The following is a 26,363-nucleotide window of genomic DNA, read 5'->3' as shown; positions in this document are numbered from 1 at the left end:
AACTTACTTTTCAGAAATTGATGTGAAGGAGTGAATACCTCCATAAATGCAGCACAGCTCCTCCTCCTGCAAAGCCAGGGCCTCCAGGTGTTCCCCTCTCACCCTTTGTTCTCAGCCTCAGGCAGCTTCTCCTGCCCCCTCCTCCCCTGCAGGCAACCCCCAGGCCCCTCTAGAGAATGAAGCAGCTCTACAGAATGAAGGCCCAGAGTCCCTTCATCAATTTCTAGATACATGACCTAATCCAGATGAGACTGAGATCTTCGAAGTGTTGGATTTCCATGGGCACAGGAGCTGAGGGAGGGTTCTCCTTCCATCTAGGGCTCACTTTACCACACAGCCATCGATGGTTGCCCAGGCCTGAGTCTGTGGCTGTATCCCCTCTCCATTCGGCTCACCCCTGCATGCACCTACAACTGAGGAATCCCCAGCACATCCTCTTCTCAGTCACTATGGAGGCATCTGGAACTGTGGGCAGAAGTAAGAGGGAGATAGGGGGCCCAGTGGCTCCTGGCTGCTGGGGATGGCATAGCCTGGGGTAAGGACTGGGCAGAGACCTTGAGTCCCACTCTGCCTCCAGCCACTCAGCCCTTTACCCATTAAATGAAAAAAAGATAGGCACAGACATCCCTCTCCACACAGTATTCACGTGGGGAGAACCTGTACCTGGTGACCTTCAATCCCCAGGGTCCTGAGGCTGTGGGAAAGGGGAGGAGGCCTGGGCCAACCCCAGGGCCTGTCTCTGCTTCAGGACAGGGGCATGGGATGGCACCCACCTCTGTGACTGTGCAGGGACACAAGAACCCAGAAGGTTCTGGCCTGATGCACTAAAGCCTCTATCCAGGAGAGGCCACATGGAGGGTGGTCTGGAGGACAACAGACACATGGGGATGGGCAGTTCTTACACACGGGAGGGGCAGAGCTTGGTGGGTCCCAGGATCTGTGTGTGAGAAGAGTCCCATGTACAGGGCTGGGGACAGGAGCCTAGGTTAGTTCTGAGAGGAGGCCACTGGGAAGGCCCTGGCAGCCCCACCCCTGAGGCTGGAAGACCTGGGTCAGTGACTGGGTGAACAGGAGGAAGGCAGAAGGCTGGCAGGACAGTCCTGGGCAGGACAGCCAGGTAACAGGAGGAGGGGCCTCTGTGCACACCTGGGCCCACCTGCCTCACTCCTGCTGTAGGCTCCTGGCCACCAGACTCAGGCCCACCCAAGCTGGGAATAGCAGCAGCCCAAAGGTGCTAATGGCTGTGATCTAGCAATCATGCACCTCCTCCAGCCACCAGGGGGACACAGTACACACTTATCAGGAATCCAGAATCTTTTTCAGACTCACAGAGAATGTTTTTTCTCTCCTTCATCAGGTGTACCTGACATGATTTAAGTGGTGGTTGGAGACTGAGCATGCAACTGAATGAATGAGACACTTGCAGGAGGGAATAGGGCTCAAAGGAAAACCCAGGTACAGAAGGGGAGCTGGAGTGGCTCCTGGAACTGATACATGAATTCAGTCAAGTTTCAGCATACAAAATCAATGTACACAATCAGTAGCATTCTTACACTCCAACAACATTCTAGCTGAGAATGAAAGCAAGAACACAATCACATTTACAACAGCCACAAAGAAAATGAAGTACCTAGTAGTTCATCTACCCAAAGAGATGAAAGATCTTTATAAGAGAACTACAAAATACTGCTAAAAAAAAAAATCAGAGACAACACAGATGAATAGAAAATATATTTCATGCTCATTGGTTGGAAGAATCAATATAGCTAAAATGGCCATACTTCCCAAAACAATTTACAGATGAAAAGTTATCACTATCAAAATACCAATATTGGTTTTCACAGAATTAGAAAAATCTATTCTAAAATATATTTGGAACCAAAAAAAAAAAGTTCAAACTCTCAAAACAATCCTAAGCAAAAAGGACAAAGCCAGAGGCATCACGTTACCAGACTTCAAAATATACTATAAGGCTACAGTGACCAACACAGACCTACACAGTTACAAAAATAGACGCTTAGATCAGTAGAACAAATTAGCCCAGAAATCAGCCTGCACACCTACCGCCATCTAATCTTCAACAGAAATGAGCAATGGAAGAAAGACTTCCTATTTAACAAACAGTGCTGGGCTAGAAGAGAGTAGGCGGGAGAGGGTGGGGTGACTCTGCGGGCGGAGCTCTCTGGCTTCTCTCTGCCTTCCGTGCAGGTTCTTGCTTCCTTCCTCCTTGGACATCAGAGTCCAAGTTATTTGGCCTTCGGGCTCTGGGGCTTGCATCAGCAGTTTCCGACTTCCGGGGTCTCTGGGACCTTTGGCAGGGGATAAAGGCTGCCCTGTGAGCTTCCCCGGTTTTGAAGCTTTCTGACTTGGACTGAGCCCTGCTGGTTTGTCTCCTCCCAGTTTGCAGACGGTCTACCATTGGACTTTGCCTTGAAATCGTGTGCACCAATTTTCCCTAATAAACTTCCTTTCATATACATATACCTATATCCTATCGGGGCAGTCCCTCTGAAGAACCCTAACTGGGGCCGGGGGGTGGGGCACGGGTTGTCCCTGTGGCACCCTCTCCCTATTTTCGGAGTTGGAGTTTCTTCTGGTTCTCCTGCCACGTGCTTCTCCTTCCCTTTTCCCCGTCCTCTCTCTGAACCTACTTTTCCACACCTCTCGGGCTTTTCTCAGCCTCAGGACGTCCATCCTGGAAGAGACCCCAGCCCAGCCGAGGAACCAAGGGCCCTGTCCTCCAGGCGACGGGGTCGGGAAGGGGACGATTAGAAGCTCCTGACCCGACCCGTGGACCCTCAGGACCAAATGAGTCACGGGCGCCGCCCACCAGCAGCCTCAAAGAAAGCAGGAGGGGGATCCGCGCGGGAACCGCGCTGTTGGAGCTCCAAGGACCCCAGCTGGTAGGTGACGTCTCCGCAGGAGCCAGGTGTAAAGTCCTCCCCGCCCCCCGCACCAGGCTGTGGGAGGAAACCAGCAGTCACCTCTGATTTCCCCTCACCTCAAGCCCGAGGAAAAAAACTTATCCCTGCCACGATGGGCTAGTCCTCCTACGTCTTCCAAAGGCGTTTCCGCCCGCTGCCACCCGCCCGGGGCCGGGTCCCTCCTGATGGGACATCGGCTGCAGCAGGGCGCCCCCTGAGGGGTATCAGGCTAGTGGGGGCCAGAGCCCGGGCACAGCTGGCGCCCAGGGAGGAGCGCGCGGAACCAGAAGGTACGCGGCGGGCCAGAACTGAAACCCCCTGGAACTAACTTTCCACGCAAGTGTTTTGAGGTTGAAATCCAGGGACGCCGAGGCGCGCAAGAGGCAAAAGGCAAAAATGACCGTAGAGCGACTCCGACCCGATTTCACCACCCACAGACACACAAAAACGAACACCACAGAGAAAGTACAAAACTTAAGCCCTGCTCTTTGTGAAACACGCATTTAAGAACATAAAGAAGCAGCGCGCAAGTGGAAGAAAAGATTTGCAAAACGAAGTGAAATGATCTCCTGGGAAGAACGGGAAGCGGGAGACACGCGGAGTGAAACGTCAGGGCGTTTCTCTGCGCTGCGGTTCCACCCGGGTGACCAAAGCCCCGGACGGCTCAGCGGGAGGCGCCGACATTTCCTCCGCGCGGTGAACAGCGGTGTCCTCGGCATTCCGTTGCAAGGTCCGGGTCCCAAAGGAGCTGACTGAGGGCCCCACGTTCCTTCATTGCGTTCTGGCTCTGCCTCTGCTGCGGGACTGTTCCTGGACCGCGCGGGCCGGTGAGTTCCAGGATTGGGTCGGAGAAAGAGGAGAGGGCGTCGGGGAGGAAGGCCTTTCTGACTGCGCCTGTGCCCTTCTCCATTCCCCACGCAGGGACTCCTTCTGGCCACGTCGCGTCCCTGGGGTTGCTTCTCCCCGCTTGAGAAAACACAGTGGCAGAAACGAGGCCAGAAAGGAACGGCAGTAAAACAGCTCGTTGTCTGGGATAAATGCCAAGATTCTTGATCTGGCCGCCAAGGAAATCAAGGACGGGGACGTGCATCACCTAGTGAGATTGGAGCAGGAGTTTCATAGGCGAAAGGAAAGAAGAGCTGTCTGTCACAGAGAGGGGTCCCGAACGATTTGCCAGGTTATAGAAACAAACGTCAGGGTTTTTATAAATGGGCTAAGTAGGAGGGGGTGTCTTATCTCCATAGGGCCTGAAGAACCGGTTAGGATCAGGTGTGCCATCTGCATAGGGCAGAGTCTCTAGCAGTCCCCACCCCATTCGTTGATCATGCAGGCAGGCTCTTAGTTTGTGCTGCTCTGCGCTACTTACCTGCCTGTGATAAAAGGGGATGGTGAGTTTCTGTGCCTGTTCCCAGGCTCTTTCTTGAAGCTGGAGGCATCCCCACCCCATGCACGCTTCCGACTTCCCTATCTCAGTGTGCCTAAAGAAACGGACAGGGGCCAGGCGCAGTGGTTCATGTCTGTAATCCCAGCACTTTGGGAGCCCGAGGCGGATGGATCACCTGAGGTCAAAAGTTCCAAATCAGCCTGGCCAACATGGTGAAACCAGTCTCTACTAAAAATACAAAAATTAGCTGGGTGTGGTGGTGGGCGCCTGTCATCTCAGCTACTTGGGAGGCTGAGGTGGGAGGATTGAACCTGGGAGGCAGATGTGGCAGTCAGCCTAGATTGAGCCACTGCACTCCAGCGTGTGCGACAGAGCAAGACTCTTGATTCAAAAAAACAAAAACAGAAACAAAAACGAACGGAATACCTCGTGTTTAGGTGTTACAAAATCCAGGCCAGACAAATCTAAACTTTAATCTCACACCCAGTTCCTAGATTAGTCCCTTCTCCAGCTCAAGTTCAACCTAAGCCTAAGGGGTCTTTAGCTGAGGGGGCAGGCACCATCTGCTCCCTTCTCCATCTTGGTTCCTCATTTTTCTGTGCTGGCTTCTCTGGGGTGGGATGCGTTAAAAAGTAGGGACAGGCTAAAGGTCTTTGGCTTTTTCGTTCTGTTGATGAATGAGTTCCAAATACTAGCTTTCTCTTGTATGATATTTCATTTATTTATTTGTTAAAAATATTCATTTAGAACACACCATTCATGTGCCAGACACTGTCCCAGGGACTGAGGATAGGGTGATAAATGAGGTAAACAAAAATACCTGCCCACGTTAAGCTCCTATTCTAGGGAAGACAAAGAAGAAAGAAAACACACGTGTACTTAGTAAAATAGAAGGTTCCAAGTACTGAAAAGAAAAATAAAGCAGGCGGGGCTCAGTGACTCACATCTGTAATCCCAGCAATTTGGGAGGCCGAGGTGGGTGGAATGCTTGAGCCCAGGAGTTCAAGACCAGCCCGGGCAACACAGCAAAACCCTATCTCTACAGAAAAAAAAAAAAAAAATTTACCTGGGTGTGGTGGCATGCACCTGTGGTCCCAGCCACTGGGGAGGCTGAGGTGGGAGGATTGCTTGAGCCAGGGACTCAGAGATTGCAGCAAGCCAAGATCGCACCATTGCACTCCAGCCTGGGTGAGAGAGCCAGACCGTGTCTAAAAAAAAAAAAAAAAAACCCAGAAAGCAGAGATGGGGGCAAGAGGCTGGGGATACAAGGTACCCTGAGCTCCCACAGGTCTCTGTCCCTCTCCTGTCTCACTGGGCACAGGCCACCTGGGGCTTGTGGTTGTTTTGTGCCAACCTAATATCTTGTTCTTCCCAACTGTTGAAGGCCAGTTGAGCCTTCTTTGTCCTCCACAGGGAACAGCATTGGCCTAAACCTGCAGACACCAACCATTGATTGCAAAGGGAAGTCAGCTCAGGTGAACCCGCTGGTGAAGAATGATTCCAGCGTGGGGACACAGAGGCTGACATTTCTTGCTGTAGGTGATTTAATATTGTCCCTCAATATTTCATTCTCCCTGTAAGAGTGTGACACAGCCATATCCTTGCCAGGGCCCAAGGGAGGGTGGATAGACTTACCCATCCCACAGGGCATTTCTTGTGGCTGGGTGACTTTCTTATGCCAATGAGATTTTCATAGACACGGCACAAGCAGAAGCCTGGAATGTGTCAGCGCTGCCAGGCCTGCCCTCTAATGCTCTTGATTTTTCCCACAAGATGAGCGTGCCCCAGGAAACTGCGGCTCCAACTGCAGGATGAGAGGCATGTGGAGAACACATGGTTACAACCTCAGCCTGGAGTCAAGCCCAGACTAGATCAGCCTAAGCCCAGCCAAGCCATGGGTGCAGGAGTGAAAAACAAATGCTAACTGTCCATGACATTGACTTTCAAAGGGCGTGTCATGTTATGCAGCTCATCCCAGCAACAATGAAGGTGTTTCTCTATCAGTCAGTCAGCAAATAATTATTGACAAACAATGTGCTAGGAAGGTAGAGTGATTTGAGTTGATTTGGTCCCTAATCTCACGGAGCTTACTTTCTAGAAGGGAAGACAGATGATGGATGAATAAATATAAATTATTCTATTAGGTTGGTGCAGCAGTAATCCCAGTTTTTGCCATTAAAAGTAATGGCAATAAAAAGTGGGGAGGAGCCGGTGCTGCAGTTCATTAAAAGTAATGGCAAAAGCTAAGATGACTTCTGCACCAACCTGATGGAATAATTCCGAGTGTACAAAATGCTGCAATGGGAAAGTTCCAAGTGCTAGGATAGCATCTAGCTACCTGGAGTCAAGAGATAGGCGGTCAACCTAACCAAGGTTAAGTCCAAGTGATGGGGGCGGGCAGGGAGCAATATTTCAGTGGAGAGTCTAAAGATGAATGGTAATTAGAAAAGTGAACCCAGATGGTGAGAGGGGAAAGTGTTTCAGGCACAGAGAACAGCATGGGCAAAGGCCTATATGGGGAGGACATCGTGTGTTCATTGATCTGAGGGGCGACCAGCAGGCTGGAGCTGAGCAGGTTGAGAAGAGGATGGGAGCCAGGGCAAGGGACCTCATGCAGAGGGTACAGAGGGTACAGCAGAGGCAAAGACCCGGAGTCAGGCCTGCGCCTGTGTGGTTTGAGGAACTGACAAAGGCCTGTCTGGCAGGAAAGTAACAGCAGAGGGGAGACCGTAAGGCCAGGGCAGCGGGCAGGGCTGTGCTGGGCACTGTGGGCTGTGGATGGGAGCTGGCACTTATGCTCAGGTGGTGGGAACATGTTAGAAGATTTTAAGGAGAGCAGTAACATTTGGGGATAATATGTATTCTGGGAACCTCAACAAACTGAATTCATAGTTTGAATGTTCATAAGACTTCTGCACAGGCAGAGAGAAATAAGATCATTTCTACAACTGTGAAATAATATAATATTTTAAAATTACTAAGTTTTTTACATTTTTATTTATTTATTTATTTGAGACAGAGTCTCGCTCTGTCACCCAGGCTTGAGTGCAGTGGTGCCATCTCGGTTCGCTGCAAGCTCCGCCTCCTGGCTTCACGCCATTCTTCTGCCTCAGCCTCCCGAGTAGCTGGGACTGCAGGCACCCGCCACCATGCCCTGCTAATTTTTTTGTATTTTTAGTAGAGACGGAGTTTCACCATGTTAGCCAGGATGGTCTTGATCTCCTGACCTCATGATCCACCTGCCTCAGCCTCCCAAAGTGCTGGGATTACAGGCGTGAGCCACCGCACCTGGCAAAAATTACTAAGTTTTTAAAGGTCATTTCAAATGGTCGATTTCTATCTTACATTTGAACATAAGTAGATTGCAAGGTTGGGGAAAGCAGAAAAGTTTCCTGACTTGTGTGAACATAAAAGAAATATCAATTTGAAAGCAAAACATGTATTCATTCACTTCCTCTGCAGTTTTCTTGACTGCTGAACTTCATAAGAAGGGATTGTTCATGAAGGTCATGGAGCTGGGGACCTGGGGAGGACTGGTGTTCTAGTTTGAGGGTCATGGAGCTGGAGACTCGGGGAGGAGCTGGTGCTACTGTTCTAGTCTGAGGTGCTGCTGTTCTAGCCCCAGGAGCCCTGGGAAGGAACCAGTGCTGCCACTGATGTATTAGGGTCTTGGAGCTGGAGATCTGGATGGAGCTGGTGCTGCTGTTCTAGTTTGAGGGTTGAGGAGCTGGAAACCCAGGGAGGAGCTGGTGCCACTGCTGTTCAAATCTGAGGGTGATGGAGCTGGTGGAGCGTTGGGGAGGAGCGGTGCTGCCTTTCAAGTCTGAGAGTCACTGAACTAGGGGTCCAGGGAGGAGCTTATGCTGCTGTTGTAGTTTGAGGGTTGTGGAGCTGGAGACCCGGGGAGGAGCTGGTGATGCTGTTTTAGTTTGAGGGTTGTGGAGCTGGAGATCTAGGGAGGAGCCGATGCTGCCGTTCAAGTCTGAGGGTCCTGGAGCTGGAGGCCTGGGGAGGAGCTGGTGGTGGTGTTCTAGTTTAAGTGTCATGGAGCTGGAGCCCTGGGGAGGAGCTGGTGCTGCCACTGATGTCTTAGGGTTGTGGAGTTGAAGATCCAGGAGGAGCTGCTGCTGCCATTCTAATTTGAGGGTCATGGAGCTGGAGACCCAGACAGGAGCTGGTGCTACCGCTGTTCAAATCTGAGGGTGTTGGAGCTGGAGTCTTGGGGAGGAGCTCAGGCTGCCTTTCAAGTCTGAGAGTCATTGAGCTAAAGGTCCAGGGAGGAGCTGGTGCTGTTGTTCTAGTTTAAGGGTCATGGAGCTGGAAACCTGGGGAGGAGCCAGTGTTGATCTCCTTTGAGGGTCATGGAGCTGGAGATCCGAGGAGGAGCCGGTGTTCTTCTAGTTTGAGGGTCGTGGAGTCGGAGACCCGGGGAGGAGCTGGTGGTGTTGTTCTGGTTTGAGTGTCGTGAAGTTGGAGACCTGGGGAGGAGCCAGTTTTGTTCTAGTTTGAGGGTCATGGAGCTGGAGACCCAGGGAGCGCCGCTGTTTTTTTAGTTTGAGGGTCGTGAAGCTGCAGACCCAGGGAGGAGCACTGTTGTTCTAGTTTAAGGATCGTGGAGCTGGAAACATGGGGAGGAGCTGGTGTTGTACTAGTTTTCGGGTCGTGGACCTGGAGACCTGGGGAGGAGTGGTATTGTTCTTGTTTTAAGGTCATGGAGCTGGAGACCCAGGGAGGAGCCGGTGTTATTCCAGTTATAGAGTCGTGGAGCTGGAGACTTGAGGAGGAGCTTGTGTTGTACTAGTTTGAATGTTATGGAGCTGGAGATCCTGGGAGGAGCTGTGTTGCCCTTGTTTGAGGGTTGTGGAGATGCAGACCCAAGAAGGAGCAGTGTGGTTCAAGTTTGAGGATTGTAGAGCTGAAGAACCAGGGAGGAGCTGGTGTTGTTCTAGTTTGAGGATTGTGGAGCTGGAGACCTAGGAAGGAGCTGGTGCTGCTGTTGTAGTGTGAGGTGAATGGAGTGGAGACCTAGAAATGAGCATTATTGTTTTAGTTTGAGAGTCGTGGAGCTGGAGACCCAAGGAAGAGCTGGTGTTGCTGTTGTTTAAATTTTAGTTTATGGAACTGGAGAACTGGGGACGAGCCGGTGCTGCTGTTCTAGTGTGAGGGTCATGGAGCTAGAGACCCAGTGAGGAGCTGGTGCTTCTGTTGTTTAATTCAAAGGGTGGTGGAGGTGTAGACCAAGGGAGGGGCCGGTGTTGTTGTTCTAGTTTGAGGCTCGTGGGGCTGGAGACTCAGGGAGGAGCTGGTGCTTCTGTTCTAGTGTGAGGGTTGTGGAGGTGAAGACCCAGGGAGGAACTTTGTTGTTCTAGTTTGAGGGTTGTGGAGCTCGAGACCTAGGAGGAGCTGGTGCTGCTGTGGTTTAAGGCTGAGGGTCATGGAACTGGAGACCCAGGGAGGAGCTGCTGCTGCTGTTCAAGTCTGGGGGTCGTGAGCTGGAGAGCGGGGAGGAAGTAGTTCTGGTGTTCTAGTGTGAGGATCGTGGAGCTGTAGACCCAGGGAGGAGCCACTGTTGCTGTGTAGTTTGAGGATCGTGGAGCTGGAGACCTAAGGAGGAGCCGATGCTGCTGTATAGTTTGAGGGTCATGGAGCTGGAGACCTAGGGAGGAGCTGGTGCTACCACTGTTTAAGTCAGGGGGTCGTGGATCTGGAGGTTGTGGGAGGTGTCCATGCTGCTCTTCATCTGTGGGTAGGATCCGGTGCTTCAGTTGAAGTTTGAGGGTTTGGGAGCTGGAGATCCAGGAAGGAGCTGGTGATGCCGTTCTATTTTTAGGGTCATGGAGTTGGAGACCCGGGGAGGAGCCTGTGCTGCTGCTGTTCATGTTTGGGGGTTGTATAGCTGGAAACCCAGGGAGAAGCCAGTACTACTGCTTTTAAATTTTGAGGGTTGTGGAGCCTGAGACCTGGGGAGAAGCCATCGCTGCTGTTCAAATGGCTCCTCCTTGGGTCTCCATTTCCCCAACCTTCAAACTAGAACAGCAGCAGCAGCTCCTCCCCAGGTCTCCAGTTCCATGACCCACACTAGAACAGCAGCCCCGGCTGCACCTTGGGCCTCCAGATCCCCCACCCTCAAACTAGAAGAACAGCAGCAACTCCTCTCCAGGTCTCCAGATCCATGACCCTCTAACTAGAACAGTAGCACTGGCTCCTCCCCGGGTCTCCAGCTCTTCCACCCTCAGACTTGAGGAGCTGGAGACTCAGGGAGGAGCCAGTGCTGCTATTCTACTTTGAGGATTGTGGAGCTGGAGACCCAGCGTGCAGCTGCTACTGCTGTTCTAGTTTGAGGGTCTTGGAGCTGGAACTTTTATGAGGAGCTGTTGCTGCCTTTCAAGTCTGAGAGTCGTTGAGCTGGAGATCCAGGAAGGAACCGGTGTTGCTGTTGTTGTCTGAGGGTTGTGGAGCTGGAGACCCAGGTAGGTGCCAGAGCTACAATTCAAGTTTGAGGGTGGTGAAGCTAGAGACCCAAGGAGGAGCCAGTGCTGCTGTTCATGTCTGAGGGTTGTGGAGCTGGAGACCCAGGTAGGTGCCAGAGCTACAATTCAAGTTTGAGGGTGGTGAAGCTAGAGACCCAAGGAGGAGCCAGTGCTGCTGTTCATGTCTGAGGGTTGTGGAGCTGGAGACCCGGGGAGAGGCCGGTGCTGCTGTTCATGTCTGAGGGTCATGGAGCTGGAGATCTGGGGAAGAGCTGTTGCTGCCGTTCAAATCTGTGAGTCCTGGAGCTGGAGCCCTGGGGAGGAGCCTGTGCTGCCATTCATGTCTTAGGTTCATGGAGCTGGAAACCCAGGGAGGAGGCGGTGCTGCTGTTCTAGTTTAAGGATCATGGAGCTGAAGACCCGGACAGGAGCTGGTGCTACCGCTGTTTAAATCTGAAGGTTGTGGAGCTGGAGCCTTGGGGAGGTGCTGGTGCTGCCTCTCAAGTCTGAGAGTCACTGAGCTGGAGATCTAGGGAAGAGCCACTGCTGCTGTCATAGTTTGAGGATCGTGGAGCTGGAGACTGGGGAGGAGCTGGTGCTGCAGTTCAAGTTTTATGGTTGTGGAGCTGGAGACCTAGGGAGGAGCTGGTGCTACCATCATGTAAGTCTGAGGGTCGTGGAGCTACTGGCCCTGGGGAGCAGCCAGTGCTACAGTTGAGGTTTGAGGGTCAGGGAGTTGGAGACTTAAGGAGTAGCTGGTGCTGCTCTTCTAGTTTGAGGGTCTTGAAGCTGGAGCCTTGGGGAGGAGCCACTGCTGCCTCTCAAGTCTGAGAATCATTGAGCTGGAGGGGAGCTGGTGCTGCTGTTGTAGTTTGAGGGTTGGGGAGCTGGGGAGCTGGAGATCTTGGGAGGAGCCAGTGCTGCTGTTTAAGTCTGAGGGTCATGGAGCTAAACGTGGAGCCAAATTTGGAGAAGTAGAGAGAGAGAGGGTCACAGGATGCCACTTAAAACTGTAGATGTAGCTGTACCCCAAGCAAGTTAAGCTTGGGAACTTCTCAATTCCAGTGATTAATACATTCTTTTTCCTCTTACACAGTTTGGATTTGTTTTCTGTCTCATGAGACAGAAAGACAATGATTAATACCCTTAGGAATTGAAAAGCTTAAAAAAACTAAATGATGTTGCTAATAATAGTAATAGAAATTAAACCGTCATTATCCTGACTGACAGAGACAAAATTACACACACACTATATATATATAAAATAATCATTAAAATTCATAATCATTCTTAGCAGCAGCTGAACGCTCTTGTTGCTTTCCATTCTCCCCAACCGTTTCATTTACTGGGTTATGGGATTTTTCCAGTTTGGTGGGTGTCACGTGATACCTCATCCTGTTAGGCTGAGACCCTCTTCATGTTTTTATTGGTCATTTCTTCACATTTCCTCTTCTATAAAGGGCTGGTTCAACTCTATTGCCCATTTTCCCTTTAGTTGTCTGAATTTTTGTCTTTTTCTTTTATTATTATGATTTGAGACGAAGTCTCACTCTGTCACCCAGGCTGAAGTGCAATGGCACAATCTCAGCTTACTGCCACCTGTGCCTTCCAGGTTCAAGCAATTCTCCTGCCTCAGCTTCCAGAGTAGCTGGGATTACAGGTGTGCACCCAAACTCTCCTGACAGCCTGTCCGTCACCCACTCCTCATTTCTAGATCACCAGGAATTCAAGACTTAGCAAATCCAGAGGCCTCCAGCAGATCAAGATGATGCCATAGACTCAGCATCTCATGAGATTTAATCCCTTTGGCAATAATCCTATCGCTGGAATTTCTTAAAATGCTTTGCCATTTTCTCTTGTGCTACCTGATGGAAGAATCCCTGCACTTAAAGTTTTAACTTAGTGAAAAAGAAATCTCAACCAAAAGAACATTTTCTGTCATCTTCTTTGGTTGTGGAAAAACAGATGCTTCTCTAAACTATGATTTTGTTCTTCTAAAGTATTGCCACTAAAATACCATGGCTGACTTCAGAACACCAGGGATTCTTTACATGTCCTGAATCAGAATTTTCTAATTTGTTCATAAGAAAATATAAAGCCATGATTCTTTCCTTTAGTAATTTATCTGCTACTGATATTTAGTTAAAAATCTCTATTTTTTTGTTTTTTTGAAGGACGGAGTCTCGTTCTGTAGCCCAGCCTGGAATGCTGTGGAGTGATCTGGGCTCGCTGCAAGCCTCCTGTGTTCCTGCCATTCTCCTGCCTCAGCCTCCCGAGTAGCTGTGACTGCAAGCGCCTGCCACCCCGCCCTGCTAATTTTTTTTTGTATTTTTAGTAGAGACGGGGTTTCACCGTGTTAGCCAGGATGGTCTCGATCTCCTTGACCTCATGATCCGCCTGCCTCTGCCTCCCAAAGTGCTGGGATTACAGGTGTGATCCACCACACCTGGCCAAAAATCCCATTTTCTAAAATATTTATTGGCTTTCAAATTTCGTGTTATAATCCAGTAGAGAATTAATGGAATTTCATTCTTTCCTCATGTGATCGAGTAATGAACTAGAGATTCCGCTAGACTATTTGGGAAGAAGGTAACCTAACGATACTTCTAAACTAGAGATTCTGCTAGACTGTTTGGGAAGAAGATAACGATACTTCTAAATTACAGGTCCTCTGACTGTCAGTCTTGAACATTGTCCTGATACCCTGGACAAACATCAATGCTCCTATTCTTAAAAAACATGACTGGCTGGGCACAATGGATCACGCCTGTAATCCTAGCACTTTGGGAGGCCAAGGTGGGTGGATCACCTGAGGTTGGGAGTTCGCGACCAGCCTGACCAACATGGAGAAACCCCGTCTCTACTAAAAATACAAAATTAGCCAGGCATGGTGGTGGGCGCCTGTAGTCCCAGCTCTCCAGCTACTTGGGAGGCTGAGGCAGGAGACTCGCTTGAACCCCGGAGGCAGAGGTTGCAGTGAGCTGAGATCACACCACTGCACTCCTGCCTGGGCAACAAAACTCTGTCTCAAAAAAAAAAAAAAAAAAAAAAAAGAAAAAGAAAAAAAAACTGACTCATTCTGGTTTGGCTCCAGCATACTACAGCCTGGGCAGTGACGTTCCTTGTCATTCCTCAGCCCTGACCACACCTACTTCTATTAGAAGTAATCCCCACATCAGATTAATCTCTCTTTTTAAGAGTTATTTTATTCCCCTGTGGACAAAAGATCAGATTTGGAATGTATAAAAAACTGCCACAAATAAATAAGAATACATCTAATTCTCCTAAGACTGGGCAAATGCCATGAGCAGTTCAGAGATTCTGAAGAAGCCCATGAAAGATTTGACATGTCCCACATAATCAAGATAACACCCATGAAAGAACAATGGAATGCCCTCTCACACCCATTCTGCTGACAAGTGTTTAAATCTGTCTACACCAGGTGGTGGGCAGGAAGTGGAGAGACCTCTTCCATTGTGGGTAGGAGTCTTTATTGAATCATTCCTTTGACATAGACTCAGGTGGTATTCAGGACAGGGGACGCTGTACTCATTTCACTACTCGGCATTCTGAGTCAGTTCCAAGGCTCCAAGCACGTTCTAGAAAGCATGAAGATATTTGGTTGTTTACTTTACTGTTGTTTTCATAATAAAAAGTTAGCAATAAAACATTCCACTGAAGTACAGCATGTTTTCTCATGTTGGTGTTCGATTTCTCTTTCTATGCCAGACTAGAACATCTGAACTAGCAAAAAATTAAGCAACTAAAATGCTGGATAAAAAGATGTTAAATCTTTCAAATATATTAATGAGGACTTCTGAGTGACACACAATAAGAAGTACTGCATCAATCCAAATCTCTCCTCATATTTCCAGGAATACAGAGGTCAAATAATGGGGCAAATAAAACACCGTGATCTATATTTTCAGTAAAATAAGTAGATAAAAAATGCCTAAATCCATCAGATCCTTGCCTGTAAAACAGATAATCAAAACAACTGGTGAATTTTGAGTGATGTCTGAGCATGAGATGGATGTAATGTAGGGATGTGTGAAATCTGTTTTGGTGATTGTATTGTGCTTATTAGGAGAGTGTCGTGGTTTGTAGGAAGAACACTAAAGTATGGGGCATGAGGTGGTGTCATTAAAGATGAGGAATCAGCGTGGCAGCTTGCTCTCAAGTAGTGCAGGCAGAGAAGTTCTCTGGATTCTGCTTACAAATACTTTGCAATTCTTGCTTGTTTCAAATTGTTTTGTTTTGTTTTTTTACTAGTTGAAAATAGGAACTTAAGAAAAATGTACTTTTCAGAAACTGACGTAAAGATATACATACCTCAATGAATCCACTATGGTTTCTTCTCCTCCTCCGAAGACAGGGCCTCCAGGTGTTTCCCTCTCACCCTCTGTTCTCTGCTTTAGGAAGCTGCTTCTGCCTTCTCCTCTCCTGCAGGCAACTCCTAGGTCCTTCTAGAGCCTGAAGCAGCTCAGCCCAAAACAGGAGCTGGGGTCATTCAGGTTCACAGGCCTTGACCCTCACTTGAATGCAGGAGCTGGCAGGAGGTGAGTCAGAGAAAAGGCTTAACAGCTATTCTGTGATTAGATCAGCTGTCTTAGCTGCCTAGGTGTGTGCATGTGTGTGCACTATATGTGTGCACGTGTGTCTGTATCTGTTTATGTGTGTATGTAAGTTTCCATGGATTTTCTGCCTGGAACTCACGACTGTAATAGGAATTTCCCACACATCCTCCCTGTCCCTTCTCCCTTCCTGACATCTCTTCCTCTCTGATCCTCTATGGTAAAACCCTCCTGGCCTACTCCTGGTACTATCTTCTTGCCTCCAGGCTTTTTGTTCTGGCGCATCCTCTGGAGAGAGAGAGACAGAGAGACAGAGAGAGAGAGATGTTATTAGAAATTGCCTATCACCAGTATGCAACTGGCAAGCCAACAATCTGCAGTGTGGGCCACCCGGCTGGAGACCCAGGAGAGCTGATGGGGCACGTGCAGTCTGCTGGAGAATTTTTCTTTCTTGGAGAGGTCAATCTTTTAGATGTTTTCAGGACTTCCACTAATTAGATTCAAGCTGACCTCTCTTACAGGGGTAATCTGCTTTACTCAGCATTCACCAATTTAAATGTCAATCTCATCCAAATCACCTTCCAGGTTGACACATGACATCACACCTCCCCAGGCTAAATTATTTCCCCCTCTTGTGTCCTGAACCCATAGTGAGAGGATTTCACTGTGTGAGATTGGATTGAATGAAGAAAATGTGGTCCACACACACCATGAAAATCTATGCAGCCATGAAAAACAACAAAATGAAGTTCTTTCCAGCATCATGGATGGACCTGGAGGCCATTATCATAAGCGACCTAACACAGAAGTAGAAAACCACATGCTGCATGTTCCCATTTACAAGTGGGAGCTAAACATTGAATACATATGAATGTAAAGATGGAGACACTGGAGATCACTAGATGGGAGGGGGGGAGGGGAACATGGGCTGAAGAACCACCTGTTGGGTACCATGCTTACCGGCTGAGTGATGGGATCACTGGGGCCCCAAGCCTCAGCCTCCCACAATTGACCCATGTGACAAACCTGCATGTGTACCCTTTACGATAAGAATTGAAATCAAAAATGAATAAATAATTAAAATGACATGAGGCCAAAAAAGTAATTAAGTGACAGGAGCGAGAGAGCACTGCACTATGAACTCTATGCCTGCTCTAAAAATACACACTCTAGTCATTTAAAATAATTCTAAGGTGTATGATCATAATTTTATAAAAATTACATATGATTGCACCAAAATCCTAACATTGAACACTGCATGATGGAATTTCAGATGATTTCCACCTTGTTCTTTATACCTTTCTTTTTTGTCATATTTTCCGGTGATATTGTTTATCCTCCGGAAGTCATTGCTTCCAAGCGTCCCCTTCTGCACCCACCCCCTCCTTTTCTACTGTCCACATCAGCCCTTCCTCTGACCTGGGACTGTGGCTTCCTTGGCAATGAAGGCACAGGAGCTGACTGACTCCTTCCCCAATCTGCTTGGCTTAGCAGCTGAAGACCGACGCTGCCCGATCACCTTGGAAGCCCCCTGGACCATCACAGATGCTGAGCTTCGGGTAACTCTCACAGTGGAGGGTATGTCCATCCTCTGTTTAATCGATATGGGAGCTACCCACTCCACATTACCTTATTTTCAAGGGCCTGTTTCTCTTGCCCCCATAACTGTTGTGGGTATTGACTGCCAGGCTTCAAAATCCCTTATAACTCCCCAACTTTGGTGCCAACTTGGACAACATTATTTTATGCACTCCTTTTTAGTTATCCCCACCTGCCCAGTTCCCTTATAAGGCTGAGACATTTTAACCAAATTATCTGCTTCCCTGACTATTCCTAGACTACAGCCACATCTCATTGCCACCCTTCTTCCCAACCCAAAGCCTCCTTCGTGTCTTCCTCTTGTATCCCCCAACTTTAGCCCACAGACATGGGACACCTCTATTCCCTCCCTAACAATTAATCACACGCCCACTACTATCCCATTAAAACCTAATCACCCTTACCCCACTCAATGCCAGTATCCCATCCCACAACAGGCTTTAAGAGGATTGAAGCCTATTATCACTCACCTGCTACAGCATGGGCTTCTAAAGCCTACAAACTCTCCTTACAATTCTCTCATCTTACCTGTCCAAAAACTGGACAAGTCTTACAGGTTGGTTCAGGATCTGTGCCTTATCAACCAAATTGTTTTGCCTGTCCACCCTGTGGTGCCCAACCCGTACACTCTTTTGTCCTCAATACCTCCCTCCACAACTCACTATTCTGTTCTTGATCTTTTTTTTTTTTTTTTTTTGAGACGGAGCCTTGCTCTGTCACCTAGGCTGGAGTGCAGTGGTGCAATCTTGGTTCACTGCAACCTCTGACTCCCAGGTTCAAGCAATTCTCTGCCTCAGTCTCCCGAGTAGCTGGGATTACAGGTGCCTGCCACCATGCCTGGCTAATTTTTTGTATTTTTAGTAGACACGGGGTTTCAGCATCTTGGCCAGGCTGGTGTTGAACTCCTGACCTCATGATCCATCCACCTTGGCCTCCCAAAGTGCTGGGATTAAAGGTGTGAGCCACCACGCCCGGCCCGTTCTTGATTTTAAAGACACTTTTTTCACTATTCCCCTGCATCCCTCATCCCAGCCTCTGTTTGCTTTTACCTGGACTGACCCTGACACTCATCAGTCCCAGCAGCTTACCTGGGCTGTATTGCCACAAGGCTTCTGGGATAGCTCTCGTTACTTCAGCCTAGCTCTTTCTCATGATTTACTTTCTTTCCACGTCTCTGCTTCCCACCTTATTCAATACCTTGATGACCTTCTACTCTGTAGTCCTTCCTTTGAGTCTTCTTAACAAGATACCCTTCTGCTCCTTCAACATTTTATTCTCCAAAGGATATCTGGTATCCCCCTCCAAAGCTCAAATTTCTTCCCCATCCATTACCTACCTTGGCATAATCCTTCGTGAAAACCCGTGCTCTCCCTGCTGATCATATCCTGCTGATTTCTCAATCCCCAACCCCTTTTACAAAACAACAACTCCTTTCCTTCCTGGGCATGGTTGGATACTTTCGCCTTTGGATACCTGGTTTTGCCATCCTAACAAAACCATTATACATACTCACAAAGGGAAACCCAGCTGACCCCACAGATCCTAAATCCTTTCCCCACTCCTCTTTTCCTTCCTTGAAGAAACTTCTAGAGACTGATCCCATACTAGCTCTCCCTGACTCATGTCAACCCTTTTCATTACACACAGCTGAAGTGCTGGGCTGTGCAGGCAGAATACTTACACATGGACCGGGACCTCGCCCTGCAGCCTTTCTGTCCAAACAACTTGACATTACTGTTTTAGGCGGCCATCATGTTTCAGTGTGGTGTCTGCCACTGCCCTGTAGTTTTAGAGGCTCTCAAAATCACAAACTATGCTCAACTCACCCTCTACAGTTCTCATAACTTCCAAAATCTATTTTCTTCCTCACACCGACACATATACTTTCTGTTCCCCAGCTCCTTCAGCTATACTCACTCTTTGTTGAGTCTTCCACAGTTACCATTGTTCCTGGTCCAGACTTCATTCCAGCCTCCCACACTATTCCGGACCTGACCTCCACACCTGACCTCCATGACTGTATCTCTCTGTGATCCACCTGACATTCACTCCATGCGAGCCGCCAAGTGATCCAGGGCTTGCTTTCCAGGTCCCCAATTGCAGCAGGCGCCAGCCCAGCGTTCCTTCTATGCCTCCGCCTCTGCTCCTGCTGTCCCCCTGGTGCGGGCAGGTGAGTTCAGGAATGGAGCCTAAACAGGGCGGGGGCCAAGCCTGGGGGGCTGTAGACTGCGGGCTTCAGAGGAAGGCTTCTGGAAGAATTGGCACATCTCCCGGAACTGCACCCCCGCTCAGTTCCTCTCTGCAGCTCCTTCCCGACAGATCCACTCTCCCAGCCTGCTTCTCCCACCAGGGGAGGAGCTGGGCAGAGAGGAGGCTGGAAAGGAACCTCGGGAGGGTGGAGGGGCCAGGGGGCTGCAAGAGGGCGAAATGGGTTGGGGATCCCTAGCGCAGCCCAGCAGTCCCAATCACCCTCGGGAAGGAGAAGCCAGAGCCCCTGGAACCTGAGTTGGGGTCAGGACGGGGATGAAGGGGGGTTCCCAGGGACACAATCACGGATAGCCCCACCAGCCACAGGCCTGCTCTGCTCTCACCTGCTCTCCACCACACAAACCCTCCAGCACCCCCAGGGCTGCCTGCCCTGGAATTTTTCCATGCACTTTCCTGCAGACACTCACCTGAACCCAGGAGTTCAGCAGACACCCCTCACCCCTCCCGTCACCATCCACTGACACCACCCAGGTCACATGCTCTTACTCCCCACCTCAGCCCAGCTGGTCACCCCAGAGATCTCCCCATCCATGAAGGGACCCTCACCACCTCCTACACCATGCGGCAACTTCTGCCTCTTGCCTGAGGACACACCCCAGCAAACACACCCCAAGCTCCACACAGAACCTGTGCGGGGGGATGGGAATCACCATTCCCTCCAGGAGACCCTGGGAACTCTGGTGAGTAGAGGCGCCCACTTCTGTCCTTGGGGCCCAGACCCGCCTGTTCTTCCTATAGAGAATAGTCACTGTGTAGACAGGGGTCAGCAAACCCTTTCTAGAAAGGGAGGAAGGACGCCCTGTGATCTTTGCAGGCCTTGGATTCTCCGTCTCTGCATCAAGTCCTGTAACTTTGTAGAGCAACAGCAGGCAATGGCAACCTGCAAATGAGGGGGACCAGATTCAGACCCTGTCCTAGGTTGCTGACCCCAAATGAGGGGATTACAGTGTCCCAGTGAATAATGCTCCATCCCCTATGGTGTCATCTCCAAGTGGTGTCTCAGGTATCAGTTGGAGAGTAGAAAGTGGTCCAACCTTGCCTGTGGTTTCTAGGTGGTATGGATGTGATGGGAGTGGGAGTCCCATGGTTCGGGGCCTACTCTCCCCTCCTTTGATGCTCCTATGTTCCATGGGGGCCATCAGGGACTTTCCCTGAAGCCTTCCCTGAAGCTGAGGGTGAGAGGGTGCAGCCATGTGGTGTCCTGGGGATTGGGGCCAACTTGTGCAGCTTCTTGGTTCCCTGTGGCCCTGCTCCTGCCCATCCCAGGAGAACAACCTTCGTCTTCTCACTGCCGTGCCTACCTTCCTAATGACTTAGAGGGTGAGAACCATACCTGTAATGGGCAGCTCTGAGGCTGCATGGTCACCGCCCTTCCATGGCTAAAGGCCCCATCTCTGCCAAGGCACAGTACTCTACAGGAGTCATTTTTTAATGTTGAGATTTCCTTGATGTGAGTGGCGTTGCCTTGCCTCTGAACATTCACACGGAATCTATATTGCGATTTTCCAATTAGACATTGTAACCACATGTACCTTTAGGATATTCGGGGGTCTTGGGTCATTGGGCACTTAAGGCATTAATCCCTTAATCCCTCATCATCCATGGATTGTTTATGGCTGCTTTTGAGCTACACCAGCAGAGTTGAGTAGTCACAAAGGAGAACGTATTCCATGCACACCTTTATATATTTACAAAATTGCCCTTCACAGCAAACTCTAGTGGACATAAATATCTTTGGAGAAAGCCACAAAGAATATTTGCTCTTACTGTGGGGTTAAAGGGTCCTTCCTCACTGGAAACTGGTGTCTTCTTGTAGTCATGGGTTCAGGATATGAGAGGTGACTTAATTATGTAAATTGGGCAAAGCAGCCTTGTTCTTGATGGACTGGCTACTTTCAGCCTCCTGGTCATCCATCATTTGTTTTATCTGTGTTTGTTGTAATTACTTAAATCCAGCAGTATCCGGGTTGGGTTTCCATCTCTTTGGGATCTTGAGCTCCTTTGTTCTATGAGCCATGGTCAAAGCTTTGTATGGCTGAGGTCACCAGCTGGCATTGTGACTTCTCTAATCATTTCCATCACTGAACCCTGCTTGTTCCTGACAGTTGACAGCCTCCACCTGGAATCTGTTATTTAAGGATTTTTCATCCCATTACTACTGGGAGCCCATTTCAGGAACAGCATCTCCTACCCCCAACCCTGGCCTTCTGCAGTAGGCATCCCTGAGCTTCATCCCATTCTGGTGCCTTCTCATGGGGCCTTCTTTATACGCCAGGTAAACAGGAGTCCTCCAGGCTTCCCATGAGCACAGTGGATGGAAATTGTTCTGGATTTTCACACTCAGACCCCTTTGTCATGGGCTCTTCTCTGAGCCTGTGAGCTCCCTCTACTATCTGCTTTAGATTTTCAAATTTTCTATTTATTGCTGTGTGGACCATCTCTTTGTCCAAGGCATCCTCATTTCAGGAAGGCATCCTCATAGCAGATGAGCACTTCACCAGGGGCTTTGCCAACATGTTAAATTCTGTGACAATGAAAATTAACTCTTCTTTATCTAATTAACCCTAGTTAGTTAGATTTTCCATCCTCAGTCCATCCCACCATGCACCAGCATCCTCAGGGGCAGCCCCCACACTCTCTCCCACCTCCCGCAGCCCACTTGGGCTGCTGCTGAAGATCCTTTGCCATCCAGACCCTTCCTCCTCTAGCAGGCCTGGCACCTCTCTAGCAAGGTCATGTGTTGACTGATGTGGACAGAGGGGCAGTGGGACATGTCTGGGGACATGTGGTTTTCTCAACAGGCGGACACCTCCTCCTCCTCCTCTTCATGCAAGGGGGGAGCACTCACCTTAAATTTATGGACACCACAGTTCTGGAGGGGGCACTCCTTTCTGGGCCAGCCCAGCCCTCCAGAGGCATCCTCTTGTCGTCACAATGTGGAGGAGGGCTACATAGGGCTCTTTTTCTCCCCACCCAACCCTCACCTGCCTTTCTCCACAGACCCTCACTCTCTTTGCTATGACATCACCATCATTCCTAAGTTCAGACCTGGACCACGGTGGTGTGCGGTTCAAGGCCAGGTGGATAAAAAGACTTTTCTTCACTATGACTGTGGCAACAAGACAGTCACACCCGTCAGTACCCTGGGGAAGAAACTAAATGTCACAAAAGCCTGGAAAGCACAGAACCCAGTACTGAGAGAGGTGGTGGACATGCTCACAGAGCAACTGCTTGACATTGAGCTGGAGAACTACACACCCAGGGGTAAGTTTCAGATGGCCCAGGACAGGAGGGAGCAGATACAGTGGTAGGTTAGAGGCATTTATAGTTTTTATGTAAAAGTACAAATGGGAAGGTCATCTTACCCTGCAAGAGGTGTAGAGGCAAGGCCAGGATGTGGCAGAGAGTAAGGCCAGGAAATTGTAAGGGGAACAGGATGGGGCCTCAAAATGTGTCAAGACCAGACTTGATCTCTCTCTTTTGATGGGGGCAGAACCTCTCACCCTGCAGACCAGGATGTCTTGTGAGCAGAAAGCTGAAGGACACAGCAGTGGATCTTGGCAGTTGGGTTTCGATGGACAGGTCTTTCTCCTCTTTGACTCAGAGAACAGAATGTGGGCAACGGTTCATCCTGGAGCCAGAAAGATGAAAGAAAAGTGGCAGAATGACAAGGATGTGACCATGTCCTTCCGTTACATCTCAATGGGAGACTGCACAAGATGGCTTGGGGACTTCTTGGCAGGCATGGGCAGAACCCTGGAGCCAAGTGCAGGAGGTAACAGCAGAAAGAAACGGGGATCTGGAATGAGATCAGAAACGGTGATCTCGAGAAACTAGTTCTTGAGTTCAGCTTCAGTCATCCCAGTGTACACATTTATGTTAAAATGACCCCCTTGTGGGGGGCTCCTCCTCGGGGTACTGGCGTGCCTGTGTTCTCCCATCCTCCTCTCCCTTCTCCCTCCTGACTCCTCACTGCACTTGCTTCTGCTGTCCGCACTGTGGATTTCTCACCAGCCTCAAAACTACGGGTGTCACTGTTTTAAGACCTTTTTCCTTAGTGTTCCCTCTTTTGAGAATCACTTTTCCTTTCTTCTCCCTGGTCTGGTTCTGGACATCCATCAAAGCCATCTCAAATGCCAGCCCCGAGACCCTCCCCTCCCCAGCCCTGGGGCATCACCTTCTCTTCCACCACAGCAGGAGGGTGGGCTGTGCTGTCAGCTTGCTTCCCTCAGCAGCTGTGTGAGCTCCCTGAGGACAGGGACACCCCCTCCCTTCCTACCCCAGGAACTGTCCCAAGGGCTACCCCATAGCAGGAGGGCACAAAACCTCTGCCTTCCAGGATGACCTGGGTCAGCAGGAGCTGAGGAGGCGTCTCCTCAGATTTGGGGCCTGGACAAGGGTTGTCACTCTTGTGTTTCCATTTCAGCACCACCCACTGTGTCCTCAGGCACAACCCAACCCAGCGCCATGGCCACCACCCTCATTCTTTGCTGCCTCCTCATCATGTGCCTCCTCATGTGTCCCAGGCACAGCCCAACCCACAGCCATGGCCACCACCCTCAGTCCCTGGAGCCTCCTCCTCATCTTCCCCTGCTTCATCCTCCCTGGCTGCTGAGGAGAGTCCTTTAGAGTGACAGGTATGGGGGCAGAATTGGGAGGGAAACAAGGAGCAGGTGGGTGAGGAGGGAGGACGAGGATGGAGAATTCCCAGAGTGCCACCCCTCCCCATGGCCAGGATCTTCTCATCCTGACATGAGACAGGTGAATGAGACCTTGCATTGCTAGTTGGCAATGACCTGGGAAGCTCAGCCGTGAGTTATAATGGATTCTCACCTTCAGAGGCCAGAGGGAAATGGAGGGGCCTATACCAAGGCTCAGGGTCTATTGAGCTTGAGAGGGTTTAGCAAGTTCAGTTCTGATTCAGAGCAGGTTCCTATTGAGGATGGGTGAGTGTATGGCTTGCCAGCAGCAGGAATTCAGATATGAGCAGTCAGTCCTCTTAATTGGGTCACGTGCATCATGTAGCTTTACATGAGGTGTGAAAAGGGAAGTGAGATTCCATCTCTGAGGTTGAGAGAGAGATATGGGTCTTATCCCAGGAGGAGGGGGCTGGGAGGGCCTTGGTACACCTAATTCAAAATGAGGAAGTGTAGGACTGCCTTCCCACAGGAAGTGGCTTGGGTTCAGGAATTAAGGTGGAAGGCAAAGAGTAGAGGCTTCTCTTGATTAAAAACCTTCTCAGTCAGTCCCATGGAGCCATGGGGTTCAAGTCTGGGCCGTGAAGCAGCTCCCCTGCCATCCACCTTTTGCACACCCCAGATCCTGAGCTGGCTGATGGCCATGCCTGGAGCAGAGTGGACTCAGACAAGGGGGAGCTGAGCTGCTGCTGGAGTTCCATGGGCACCGCTGGGCTGGACCAGGAATGGATAAGGTGGAACAGGGACTGTCACCTTCATAGCTATGGGTGCTTCTCCCAGTTTGAGGAGAGGCTGAGTAAGAAGGGGAAGGAAGGATGTTTGCCTGCAGGCCCACCCAAGGCCAAGGGCACAGGAATACAGAGCCCTCTCTTTAGATGGGCTCCCCCCAACCCTTGCCACGTTTTAGGCCCTCTTGTCAGACGGTAGAGAGGGCTTTGAGTGCAGGAGCAGGCCTATCACTGCCAGCTTCAGTCCTGCAGGACCCTCCACTCCATCCCCTAGTCAGGTGCAGGGCCTGGGCTGCCTCTGTGATGTGACAAAGGAGGAAGGAGGTTGGTCCAACCTGCAGGCACCAGGGTTGGGGCTCAAAGGAAAAACAAGTCCTTTAGTGCAGGGGGCTCTGACAGGTGGAGTGACTAGGGAAAGCTTGCCCTGGAAAAGTGATCCAGGTTCTCCTCCACCTCTTTAATCAACATTTGTGTCCTTTCTGAATGTCAAAGATAATACCAAAAAGCCCCTGTGGCACAGTCTTGATCAATCTTACCCTTCTGGCTGGCCACCTGCTCACCACATACTGTGTATGTCCAGAGGCCTCCAGCAGATCATGATGACACCATGGACCCAATAGCTCCTTCACTGCCTTGATTCCTTTTGCCAGCAATTTTACCAGCGGTTATTCCTATCATTTTATGCTATTTTCTCTTGGTGCTACCTGATGGAATTCCTGAACTTAACATCTGGCTGACTAAACAAGATATGTCAGCATTTTCTTTCTTCTGCTTTTGTTTGGAAAATCAAGTACTTCTTTGAGTGATGACCTCTTTCTTACAAATGATATTGTCAGTGAAACAATCATGTTATAGTTCAGACCTCCAGGGTTTCTTTCCGTGTCCTGAAAGATAATTATTTAATTATTTAATAAGCAAAAATTATATTAATGATTGTTTTCTCTAGTAATTTATTGCTCTGTACTGATATTTAAATGAAGGGTTCTATTTCCCAAAAAACTACTGAGTTTAGAATTTTGTTGTATCACCCAGTAAAGACTTAATGTTATTTCATTTTTCCTCCATGATATGGAGTAACAAATGAGTGATTCTGCTAGATTTTGTGTGGAAACAGAGAATCTACAAAACATGGCTGAATAAAATCAGAGACAGCACAAATATATGGAAAAATATTTCATGCTCATGAGTTGGAAGAATCCATATAGCTAAAATGGCCATACTTCCAAAAGCAATTTATAGATGCAACACTATCCCTATCAATACCAATGTCATTTTTCACAAAATTAGAAAAATCTAATCTAAAGGTTATTTGGAATTAAAAAAAGAGCCCAAATAGCCAAAACAATCACAAGCAAAAAGAACAAAGCCAGAGGCATGACATTGCCTGACTTCAAAGTATAATATAAGGTTATGGTGATCAAAACAGAGTGGTACTTGTACAAAAATAGACACTTAGATCAGTGGAACAGAATAGAGAGTGTCTATTCACCCAAGCCTCCTTGCGCCTTCCTCTCTCTTGAGTTCCCCTGCAGTCCCTTTACGTGAGTGTGTACTTTTCCTTTTACAATAAATCTCTGTCCTTTCTCTGTTTTCCCACTGGTCTTTAAATTCATTTTCCCGGGCGGTGTCTAGAGCCCGACAGCGGCTGGGGTCGCCGTCCCACTGGCGTTTGGGGCCCTCCCTTTGCCCACTGGTATCAGAAGAAGAATGCAGGCCGGG

The 26,363-nt window shown here is 49.4% G+C and overlaps 1 protein-coding gene across 1 annotated transcript; it reads left to right on the top strand.

Annotated features, from left to right (window-relative positions):
* Window positions 1-401: 401 nt before the first annotated feature.
* On the top strand, window positions 402-26,238 carry LOC135970461 (UL-16 binding protein 5). The gene is made up of 9 exons (XM_074039101.1): window positions 402-477; window positions 2,209-2,335; window positions 3,066-3,214; window positions 3,629-3,751; window positions 16,847-16,930; window positions 19,041-19,121; window positions 22,220-22,483; window positions 22,824-22,994; window positions 23,646-26,238. Exons 1-9 carry the CDS (start codon window positions 402-404, stop codon window positions 23,846-23,848), a joined length of 1,278 nt encoding a protein of 425 aa, XP_073895202.1. The 3' UTR covers window positions 23,849-26,238.
* Window positions 26,239-26,363: the final 125 nt, after the last annotated feature.

Source organism: Macaca fascicularis, chromosome 4 (assembly GCF_037993035.2).
Source record: "Macaca fascicularis isolate 582-1 chromosome 4, T2T-MFA8v1.1".
Lineage (NCBI taxonomy): Eukaryota > Metazoa > Chordata > Mammalia > Primates > Cercopithecidae > Macaca > Macaca fascicularis.
Note: the sequence above shows the minus strand (reverse complement) of the source record. Positions and strands in the feature narration are given on the sequence as shown.